Genomic DNA, 11,870 nt, shown 5'->3' on the forward strand with positions numbered 1-11,870 from the left:
GCTTCATCCTGGGCATGGGGCAGCTGTGGAGGCCTCAACCTGGGCATGTGGAGGCCTAGACATGGGGAGGCTGTGGGGGCCTCATCCTGGGCATTGGGCGACTGTGGGGCTTCATCTTGGGCATGGTGCAGCTATGGGGGCTTCATCCTGGGCGTGGGGGGGGCTGTGGGGGCCTCACACTGGAAATAGGGAGTTTGTGGGGGCCTCATCCTGGGCATGTGGAGGCTGCGCCTCATCCTGGGCATTGGGTGACTGGGGCCTCATCTTGGGCATGGTGCGGCTGTGGGGGCTTCATCCTGGGCATAGGGTGGCTGTGGGGGCCTCACCCTGGGCATGGGGTGGCTGTGGGGGCCTCACTCTGGGCATTGGGAGGCCTAGACATGGGGAGGCTGTGGGGACCTCATCCTGGCATTGGGCGGCTGGGTGGGGTTCAAATGATAAAGGGGGATGTCAGCATACTTCTGATCAATATTAAGTGATGCAATTAATATTAATATAATTTCCAATAATGTAATGATTATATATTGATATTAAAATTGATCAGAATTGGCTTTAGCCTATTGGTTAGGCCCTCCAAAACAGTCACGGTGTCTCCTGTGGCCCCTCTGGAAAATGTATTGCCCACCCCTAGTCTAAACTGTACAAGAAATTATTTAGGAGTAGACCTGTGAATTGGGAGTGCTACCTCACATAATGTCTTACTACTAAAATCCATCCAAAATGATGTTAACATGAAAACAAAAATAACAGAGCCAACCTTTACCCCTCATGAAACATTTCAGCCGTGTGTTTCTCTCCCACCGGGGCTGCAGAGTGTAGGCTACAATAGACTGGTCGTGAAGTGGCCTAGAACGTGTTCGTCTGACACTCGGTGCTCTGTAACTCCCAGAATCGCTCTTGTGTTGTACAGAGCGGTAGAAACCTATTTTCACACTTGTCGTAGGCGTTTTGTGATCATCTACCTTATGCCCATTGTAGCCTTCACATTCAGGTAGAAGAGGCTTTGATTTCACTGGCAATTTTCAGCACATTATTTTTCGTTATAATGACTGCTAAATGCTGCAGCAGGGTGTCAATTTTTTATCAGTGTAGAAAGCAGGTGCTTTCTTGTGACATTTAACTAAAAAAAAAAGCAATGGCTGCCCTTTCTTTAGACTGAATCCATGCTGTGATGGTAAAGGGAACATTCATGCTTGTAAAGTCTCCCCAAGGCATCTAGATATACATAGAAATACACATGCACATCTCTCTGTCTATCTGTGTGTGTGTGCATGGGCGTGTATATGTGTATGTGTAGATAAAGATGGATATGTTTTACGTTACTATATTAATGCATGTATATAGTGCACTCACACATATATGTTAAAGCTGTTGCTAAATGTAGCAGGAAATCCGGTACATGTATTTCTTTTAACCCATTGTATTACTGCTGTTAAAGGCATAAATAATCAGTGTACATATTGCACTGGGATATCTTATAACAATTCATGAATGATATAAACCTTAATTAAAATAAACGCTTTACTTAGTGTCAGTTCTTACCTTATTAAATCTTTTAAATGTAAAGTTTTTTCTTTTTTTTCCCTGAGTCTTGATTTTACAGAGCAGAGGATGCAGTCTTAAATTTCAGCTATACTGACTAGCCTGTAATTAATAAAGCTGATGAATCCTCACTGGAAATGGCTTCAAGGTAGACTGACTGAATAGTGCTATAAGTAGTAATGCCACTAGGGGGCGGTATGCAACCACAAAAATAAACTACACTGAGGTTGAAGTACTAATGTAGACACAAACACTTACGTAACTGCACTCTGAAAACAAAACATTGACTACGTGAATCCCACTTTTACTACACACGTAAAAATGTATAAAAAGTATAGCTGAATTCAATTCTTTTTAGTTCTTTTGAGTGAGTCTGTATAGTGTCTTGTCTAGTTGCTGGCAGATGAGCTCACATAATTTTATCAAAATGTGCATTAAGAGCCTCACTTTTTTACATGTACAGTTGAAGCCAAAAGTTTACATACAGTATATAAAAATACACACATGCATGTTTTTCTCAATATCTGACATTAAATCAGAATAAACCTTTCCCGTTTTAGGTCAATTAGGATTACCATAATTATTATTTACCAAATTCCGTAATAATAAGAGATACAATGTTTTAAGGCATTATTATTGCTTACTGCAAATTCAAAAGTTTACATGCACCAAGATTACTATGCCCTTAAACTATTCTGGACTGCTGAATATTATGTCATGTGTTTGTGTTGGAAGTTTCTAATAAATTTTTTGGCAACATCTGAGTTATCTAGTGTCCACACCTGTGGATGTATTTTAATGCACACCTAAAATACACTGCTTCTTTGTGTGGCATCATAGGAAAGTTTCAAAAAATCATCCAAGATATCAGGAAGAGAATTGTGGACTTGCCGAAGTCTGGCTCATCCTTGGGCACAATTTCAAGATACCTCGTTCATCTGTACAAACAATTATACGCAAGTACAAACAAAATGGGAATGTCCAGCCATCATACCGCTCAGGAAGGAGACTGCTTCTGTGTCCCAGAGATGAACGTGCTTTGGTCCAACATGTGCATATCAACCCAAGGACAAAAGCAAGACCCTGTGAAGATGATGGCGGAAGCTGGTAAGATTGTGTCAATATCCACAGTGAAACGAAATGGGCTGAAAGGCCACTCTGCCAGGAAGAAGCCATTACTCCAAAAGAAACATTACAAAAACAGATTAATGTTTGCAAATGCATAAAGGAGCAAAGACCTTAATTTTTGGAGACGTCCTGTAGTCTGATGAAACTAAAATTGACCTTTTTGGGCATAACGACCATCGTTCTGTTTGGAGGAAAAAAGAAGAAACTTGGAAGCCTAAGAACACCATCCCAACTGTGAAACACGGGGGTGGCAATATTATGTTGTGGGGTTGTTTTGCTGTAAGAGGGACTGGCGCACTTCACAAAATAGATGGCATCATGAGAAAAGAAGATTAGGTGGCAATACTGAAGCAACATCTCAACACATCAGCCAGGAAATTAAAGCTTGGGTAGAAATGGTTCTTCCAAATGGACAATGACCGGAAGCATACTGCCAAATGGTAACAAAGTGGCTTAAGGATAACAAAGTCAATATTTTGGAGTTGCCATTACAAAGCCCTGATCTCAGTCCTATAGAAAATTCATGGGCAAAGCTGAAAAGTTCGGTGAGAGCATGGCGACCTACAAACCTGGATCAGTTACACCAGTTTTGTCAGGAGGAATGGGCCCAAATTCTGACCAACTATTGTGAGAATCTTGTGGAAGGAGATCCCAAATGTTTGACCCAAGTCATTCAGTTTAAGGCCAATGGTACCAAATGCTAATGAAATAAATGTAAAATTTTTACTTTGCAGTAAGTAATAAAAATGCTTTAAAACATTTGCTCTCGCTCGCGCGCTCTCTCTCGCTCTCTCTCTCTCTCTCTCTCTCTCTCTCTCTCAGTATTCTGGCATTTGGCAAATATTAATGACTACGGTAATACCAATTGACCGGAAACGGGAAAGGTTTATTCTGATTTCATGTCCGATATTGAGAAAAACATGCATCTGTGTCTCTATATAGTGTATGTAAACTTCTGGTTTCAACTGTATTTGAGAATGGTCGCTGCACAGTCTGCAGTAGGGAGCTCAAACATGGTTCATACCTTCCTACTTGTCATGAAACAATGGACCTTATTCGTTGCTGCCAATAACAACCTTACATGCTCTTTTGCAGAACTGGTGTTACTCTATAAAAGGGACGTATCGCCACATTTTTCATGTTGAACTAGATACACAATGTAATAGTGACTGCGCAAGAGCGGAACATAGATTTAAAAAAAACCTATTTTTTTTAAGGCTCTGCCTTCATTGCGGAGGTAATGGCAATCAAAGTATTTGCTTCCAATCAGTTAATTTTCGTTACGTCCAAGTGGGTGTTAGCAGATTTCAATGGGGGCATGTACTTCTCCCTGTATGATCCTGACCAATCATAAGCAGGCATCATTATTCCGTAGAAAAAAACACCACCTCACCATTACATAGAGCAGGTTACTCAGTGAGATATAATGATACAGCTCTGATTTCCTGGTCTAACCTCATTTCTAAGTCAGCGCGGGGGAGGGGCAGTACAGCAGAACTGACAGTGCTATGAGAGGAAGAGAACTACTCATGTAGGAGGTTAGGCCGGAAGGTCGGAGCTGTCTGACATTCTAAATCTCACCACACACTGAGAACCCTTCTCTAAGCTATGATGATCATTTTCCTCTTTCTTTTGATTGGCGTTGCCTGCTTATGATTGGGCAATGAGGAAAAAGATAACGCTCCCTGTGAAAACTTATCAGGTAATACCTTTCAACATGAAAAATTTGGTGAAAAGTCCTCTTTAAGAGATCAATTCTTCTCTAGTGTGCTGGTCAGGACACAATGGTTGATCATAGATTGTGAGGCAAGGAGGTCTTGGTTTCTTTTATTTTTTTCTCTGGGCTTATGAAGCTAACCATTGAGAACTTGATGTTCTTTAAACAGATTGTTTTGTGTAGTAAATATACTAAATTATTTATGCTGTGGAACTCCTTTGAATATTTGATGCAACACTGCTAGTTAAGATTTCTTTCTTTGTGAGTTTCACCTACACACTTGCTGGATTTGTGAGCTCAAGTGTTAAATCTGACTTCACCTGGTATTTAAATTCCAAAATCAGCATAAACCGTGAAAAGTGGGAGGCAAGCTTAAGCTAAACTCCTGAAAGAACTGCAGGAGTGACATTATTAACAAAGGGGACATACATTTAAATACCAAGCAAGACAAAGATGGATTATATTAGAAGGCTTTGTTTTAGAAGAGTGCTACTGGCTTTGATTTTTTTCCCCCCTCTTCGTTTTAACAAATTATTTCTCGAAGAAAGAATGTCCTGAATAATTAACATTCCAGAGAACATGAACCCAGCCACCCAGAACTTGGATCACTGCATCTATATGCGCTTAAGTAATTCTGTAGTAAATAAAAACATCGTATGTACCCTTCAAAACTTAGGTCTCGATATGTCTTTTATATAAAGAAAATCTCAAGCATCACTGCCATGATCAATGTCTTCTATGTAGAAAGGTTTGTAATTAAAATAAAACCGAATCCATTTATAGTCATTTTCAGAATTTTAAGCCAATAAATCATTGTACAACTAGATTATGTAGGTTGTTTTTTTTTTAATTTTTGTATAGTTGAGTAGATTTAGAATTACAATTACTGCCTGGAAACGTTCACTTTCCAAAAGTCAACCTGGATCGCGTTTTTTTTTTTTTTTATGTTTTTTTTTAAAGAAATTTATACATTTTGGCTCTGATTTTTGCTTGACTTAAATACAAGGTTTTGGTTTGAGACTAGGGTAGCCTTGAAATAATATTGCTAAATTCTTGTTGTTTTTTTTTGTTTACACCAAAATGATGACAAAGCAAGCTTTTCCTCTTGCTAGTGAAAACAAAGTGCGATTGATTTATACAAGACTTTTCACAAGCGGGACTACTCGTTTTGTACAGGTTACAGATGTTGAGCAGCATCCTTCACATATTATACTCGTACACACACTGTTTTGTCTTTTGTACTGTTCCTCTGGAAGTGTCAATGTTCCTTCCTTCGTATTTTATTTTACTAAACTACAATAAAAACAAGCTTCAGAAGTTACAATTGGCTTGATACGTTCTACTATATGCAATGTGTCAAATCTACTTTTGAAATCACACTGAGTAACTAGCAAATGCTGTTAAAATCTTTAAGGGAGTCTACTGGAAGGGTGCGAGGGAAATAAAGCAAGTCTAATTTATAAATAGATTCCTAAAAGCCTCTTATTATCAAATCATCACTCCCATACCCAAGGAGGAGCGGGTGTTGTATAAGCATTCTCACATTTAGAGCTGATTAATATTTGAAGGGAAAAAGGGAGACACAAAGTGCAAATAGGGTCTTATCTCACAAAAGAATGGAGGAATCGCCAAGAAAATCGCTCTCCTGGTGAAGCTGAAGGCAGGCATGTAAAGATTTTGGCTGCCGCAGATCCACAAGCCGGTCACCGACCATATGAAGCAGTATACTATAGGAAGTGTGGATTAAATCCGCGCTGCCGTAATAATGATGAGGTTTCAGTTGATAGTAGACTTAAAAACCATGCCTCATCGTTATTACGGCAGCGCGGATTTAATCCACACTTCCTATAGTATACTGCACATTTAGAGCTGGACACGTCACTGTTTATGGAATGATGCGATAGCAATTGTCCAACAAGTCGTCTTCTTAGGGGGAGCTTTGCAATATCTGCTTTGGGACGGAATCTGTGCTTGGTGCCTGTGCCGCATTGTGTTTTTTTGTGCTGGGAGGATATTATCATCTTACAGTTTTAATGCTCGGGATTCTTAATGCTGTACTGCTATTTCAGCAGAGAAATGTGTGTTCTCCTAAACTGAAGTTAAGCTATCCTGTAAGGCTATGTGGACCCATGGTAACACGTGCTTTGCCATGATGAATGGTTTATTATGAGATTGGCACTTCCCATGAGTGACCTCAAGGTTTCCTTACATTGTTCGCTCATAAAGTGGACCAATCTTATTAATTTTAATTACTTCATCTTATCGTAAAATGCCAACATTTTTTATACAGAAAGCTTTATACCATTTTACTCCTTATTTTATTTTTATTTTTTTTTTATTCATATTTTCTTTCTTTTTTATATTTTAGGCAAAGACGATGAACAGCCTAAGAAAACTCTTGGTCTAATTCCTTCTGAACCTGCTCAAATACTTGCAAATCATGTGATGAATGGACAAAAGAGTACCGGCAAGCTTCCAAACCAAATTAAACCTGAAAAAGTTAATTCTCCAAGTAAAGCACCACAAGCTTCCCCAACCGAGAAGAGGAGAAAGAATTCGATTGATAAGTCAACATTGAAATCCATAAAGAGAGAATCTGGAGAATATCGCACTGAACATTTCAAGACAAATGGACACAATCGAAAATTTCCTCAGCCGGTTACTCCAACTCAGGACAAAGTTAAGTACTATGACCATGCTGCCGCCAATCAAAACTCAAATGCAACATCCAGTTCATCAAAGGGAATAGCTCCTAAATGGAATTTGCCATCAGAATCCAAAAATAAAGAACTTCTACTAAAACACATGAGTGATGTAAGGGGCAATCCCCCAGAATATAGAGTTTCAGGTCAGACTGAATCTCGAGGTTTAGCAGTGAAGCAGAAAAATAGAGTATTTGATGCCGGAGGTAAGAGAGGATCCAATGCATCACAGTATGATAATGTTTCTGGGGGTGAAAATGAGATTGACAATCATATTGAAGATTCCAGACAACAGTCAGATTTGTCTGACAAAAATGTGATGTATTTTAATAGCACTTCATCACAGATTCCGTTTAAAGGATCCAGTCCATCAAGAACAACTGAAAGTAATTCAGCTTTTGGTATGCAACCACGCTCTCCTGGACGTTCAACACCATTTCAGGGTACTGGTGATGGGTACAAACAACCACCACCATCTTACAGCAGCCCACCACTTTATCAAAATAATGCAAAATACTCATTGAGTAGACTAAATAGTGGACACCATTCACCAACCCGGATCGGTCAATCAAATATGTCATATGATGACAGTTTTGATTTTCCCTCAGATAAAATACCTATGAACTCTACTGGTAGGCAAAACCCAGTAACCTCGCCTTCCAACAGAATTGAAGTTCTACCTGCAGAAGAGAATGCTACTCTACGCTTAGGTAATTTTAATCAGAGGGAAAACCACAGATATATTGTTATTCCACCTATAGATTACCAACTGGACCACACTTTCGTGCCTGAAGTGTCTTTTGGGACCTTTGGACAACCATTAAACCGGGAGGCATCTAGAAGTTACTTGTCCAATTTGCAGAAATCCCCGGGCTCTTACCAGCCATCTAGCCCAGTGACCAATTTTTCTTCTTTATCTGTTAATAGTCCAGTGAGGCTAAGGACTTCACCTCACAACGAGCAAGTAACTCCGCCACGGTATCTACATTCAAAACCTGGAGCACCGCACTTTCGAAATCACCGTGATGGACTGATAATGCATGAGTCTGTTATGCTGTGAACCGCTAATACTCATGGTTTCACAGTGGAGATAGGTTGCTTTGTCTTCACAAGCAACATTTCAAGCATGAACTTATTGTGAGTCTCTTAAAATTGTCCGGAATGGGACAGTATACCATAGCATACATGGAAGCATTCAGTAAAGTTGGCGTAGACTTCCAACTATGTGTTACTTAGAATGTCCTATATGTAGCCTTTTCTGTACATATTTGTCCTGAGATATTTATTAATTCTTTAGCTACATAACTTTAGTGCCTCAATAATGGATTTTAGTTCATGAAATTATTTAAAAGATTTAAGTAATGCGACTATTGATTATGGTGAAATTTATGAAAGTATTCTTATCTAAGAATAACATTTGGGGATTATTCCCAGAATATTACGAACTTTGGAAATCTGTTACCTCTCTACAGTTACTTTCTACAGTACATCTGTATACAGTTTTAGCAAAGAGTCAATTAAGATGTGCCTACTACTTGTGTTAGCTTTATCAAATGTTTTGATATGCCTCAGACTAATGAAAGTTTTAATGTAAACTCCATGTGAGTTCTTTGACATTCTTCTGTTGAGATATCGGAGACCTGCGTTAGCGAGGGTTATTGTGTTCTACAGACAGTACATGAAAGTATTATAACGCCTAATGCATGGGATGGCTAACAATAACCAGGCCCTGCAATCTTTTAATGATGGTTCTGTACTTGTGGGGGGTAAAACTTTTTAGTGCTTCAACAGTGAGCAGCAGCTGCTATAGATTCTGCCTAGGTTGTATTAGGATTAATGGTGTGTCTTCCAACAACTCCAGCCTACTCACGCTGTAAAATGCTTTATTGTATCCATTTGACACTATGCACTTTACCGATATTGATTTTGAAAGTGCTGTACCAGCTGTGAGATGTAGGTGTTGAGTGCATCCCATGCAAAACAAAAGCTAATGCAATAATGTCAGAATGTCCAAATTTAAAGTCACAGAAATCCTATATGATCATTGACAGAATTCAAAGCAGTTTTGGGAAATGTACTCAAAACAAACCTCCTTAATAGTGAATTTATATTATATGCTTATGGAAGATGGTAAAACGCTGCATTTCTTTGTATTACTGCACTTGGATCTAGTTATATTGGTTTGTTATAAACCTTAAGGGTATGTTCCCACTTAGCAAAAATGCATGGTTCACTTGAGGAAAATCTGTTGTCTTACAGTAGCAGCATTATGATTGAGATTTTAGGAAATGTCATGCACACTTAAGCAAAAATATCATATCAGCAGCTTAAATTGACCAATTTATCCTGTGGAGGTCATTGCATATAAATGCTCACATGCAGTCTTTTCACCATATCATCAGCAGTGATATTCCTTCTGATATGTCCACGGCTGACATGCTATATTGCAACGTACCCTTAAGGGTTTTTCCCATAACCAAAATGTATCCACTATCCATAGAATGGGTGGTAAGTGTTCCACTGCTCCCGGACTCCCTTGTATTGAATGAGGCTGAGCATGCGCACTGCTGCTCCATTCAAAGTCTATGGGACTGTGCAGACTGCAGCGTTTGACTATGTTAGACAGAGCTACGGGATGGAGTGGTGGACTCGCATGTGCACCACTGCTTTATGCATATAGGGTACTCAAGGACCCTGGTTCTCATCAGTAAGAGTCCAATCGACCAGATCCCCACTGATAAATCAGTTTGAATATGGTAAAAAAAACTTTAATTTTCTTTTTTTTTTTCTAGGCGAGACAGCATAGTATTTGTGAAGCAGAGAGATGTGAGGTTGGTATACGAAGTATAGTATACAGACAGCTGGTCAGTCACAGGTGACATCTCCACACTGCTGCTGCAGTAGCGGTTGTGTTGCCTTTTTGGTCACATACCTCTTTTCCATCTATGATGATCCACGAGGCATTTAGTGCATATTCCTCTTAACATTACTGACGTATTGCATTTTCTTCCCCCCCCCAGATGCATAACACTTGCAATATTTCCATTATCTCTATGAAGTTGAATAAAAATATCTGTATTTGTAGCAATATCTCCTGTAATTACACCCCTTTGTGTAGGAACATAACACCTTGCGATCGCTCTCTGAATAGGTAAACATTCCACAGTTGATATTTTTTCCGCGTGTTCATTTTTTCAGATGAATCTCTCCCCTCCTTCAGTAATCATGCACTCTGCTCTATCAGCATGTGTATTTCACTGTGTGCCTTGGCTTTTAATGGCTTAATGTCTGCTGTTTTATCATTACACGATCACACCTTTTACGAAGCAATGCATTGTGTGCCGAAATGACACTAATAGTTAAGAGAAGGCAAATCAATTTGAATTGTCTGCTTTATTTCCAAGTGCTGGGCTAAGTGGGTTTTTCACCTACTTCTGATTGACACGTTTTTCTTTGACTTCTCTTTTTTTTCCCCTGCTTTCTTTAAGATTATACTCTTCTTCTGGAACAGTTAGTCATTTCAGTTTTCGCTTGGCAGCGTCATAAACCAAAGTAGTACTGCACCACGGCATGCTTCTTTGCAGGGAACACACAATACCTTAATTACATAGAAGTGTTACGTTTCTATTTCATATTCTGTAAGTATTTTAAGTTGGATCAGAAAAGTTGTGTTTTTTTTTATTTTTTCCAAGTTTTAAGGTACAGTTGTAATAAATTTTTAGGAAAAAAAAGGAAACCGGTTAGCTGTGTGTAGTAGTAACGTCAGCAGTGAGTGGTCTGTGTGTTCGGTCTATCATAGCAGTAAGGCTGTGCGCCCACAATGGGTATCTTGTCAGTTTTTGATTGTGTATTTTCAATGCGTCTAAAACACATCGTCTCCGTGGCGGAAACGCAACAAAGCATGTCATTCACATGACACTATCAAGAAAGTTTTGACAAAGCCAAATACCACGATGTAAAAAATAAAAATGAAAAAAAAAATAAAGCAGCTTTGTTTAAAACATGTCATACAACAAAAGACGAAAAATGGCAGCATTAAAAATGCATGTAAAAAGCACTTAAAAAAAAATAAAAATAAAACCCTCTAACATAATAGGTGCAGAACATCAAAAGCTCATCATGGGAATTAGCCTTAAGGTTTGAACAGCTAGCTGAGCACTACATCCCAACAAATGATATTTTTTTGTGATCATTGTTAGTTGTCTGTTGCTGATCATTTCCAGAAATACAGAAATGAATTCTAATACAATGTACATAACTGTGACTGTAATAATGTCCTAATTGCAGGCCTATTCCTAATCAAGCTGTACAACCTACTGTGCTGAGCTGGTAACACTGTTCCTTAAAAAATGCCAGTGATGGTAAATATTGTAGATTTAATGTATAAATATATACACACTATTTTCATATGTCATTCGCTACAGTTTTTAACTGTTTTTAATGTGACTGTATTTTTAATATGTTAAAGATTAATGTTATTAAGTACCTACAGACTGTGTCTCTTATTTGCAAACGTTAAGTTCGCTTGTTCTACATTGGTAATGGCAGGAAATGGTACTCCAAAAGTAACACAAGACCTTGCTTCAATTTCCAGGCCGTTGGCAGACTTGCGTGTGAGAAATCGTCAGAAGTTCTTCCAGAAAAATAGATTTTTTTTTTTTTTAATTTTCATCCTTGTGCCTGTTTTCTTTGTCCTTGTGCGATCAGATTTTATACATCTACATTAAAAAGTCTACAAGTTCATTCGTTTCCCAGCTTTACTTTATGCAAATTACAGAGAG

General features: G+C 38.7%; 1 protein-coding gene across 6 annotated transcripts in view; it reads left to right on the forward strand.

The window, feature by feature from the left end:
• USP6NL (USP6 N-terminal like) overlaps positions 1-11,574 on the forward strand; it is a 249,289-nt gene extending 237,715 nt beyond the window's left edge. For 3 of the 6 annotated variants that reach the window (XM_069765232.1, XM_069765235.1, XM_069765233.1), the window contains one exon: positions 6,756-11,574. In XM_069765232.1, the coding sequence (XP_069621333.1) occupies positions 6,756-8,149 (1,394 nt within the window). In that variant the 3' untranslated portion in view covers positions 8,150-11,574. The remainder of the gene's footprint in view (positions 1-6,755) is intronic. The other 3 variants (XM_069765234.1, XM_069765230.1, XM_069765231.1) reach the window with 3 other exon arrangements.
• Positions 11,575-11,870: the final 296 nt, after the last annotated feature.

Source organism: Ranitomeya imitator, chromosome 4 (assembly GCF_032444005.1).
Source record: "Ranitomeya imitator isolate aRanImi1 chromosome 4, aRanImi1.pri, whole genome shotgun sequence".
Lineage (NCBI taxonomy): Eukaryota > Metazoa > Chordata > Amphibia > Anura > Dendrobatidae > Ranitomeya > Ranitomeya imitator.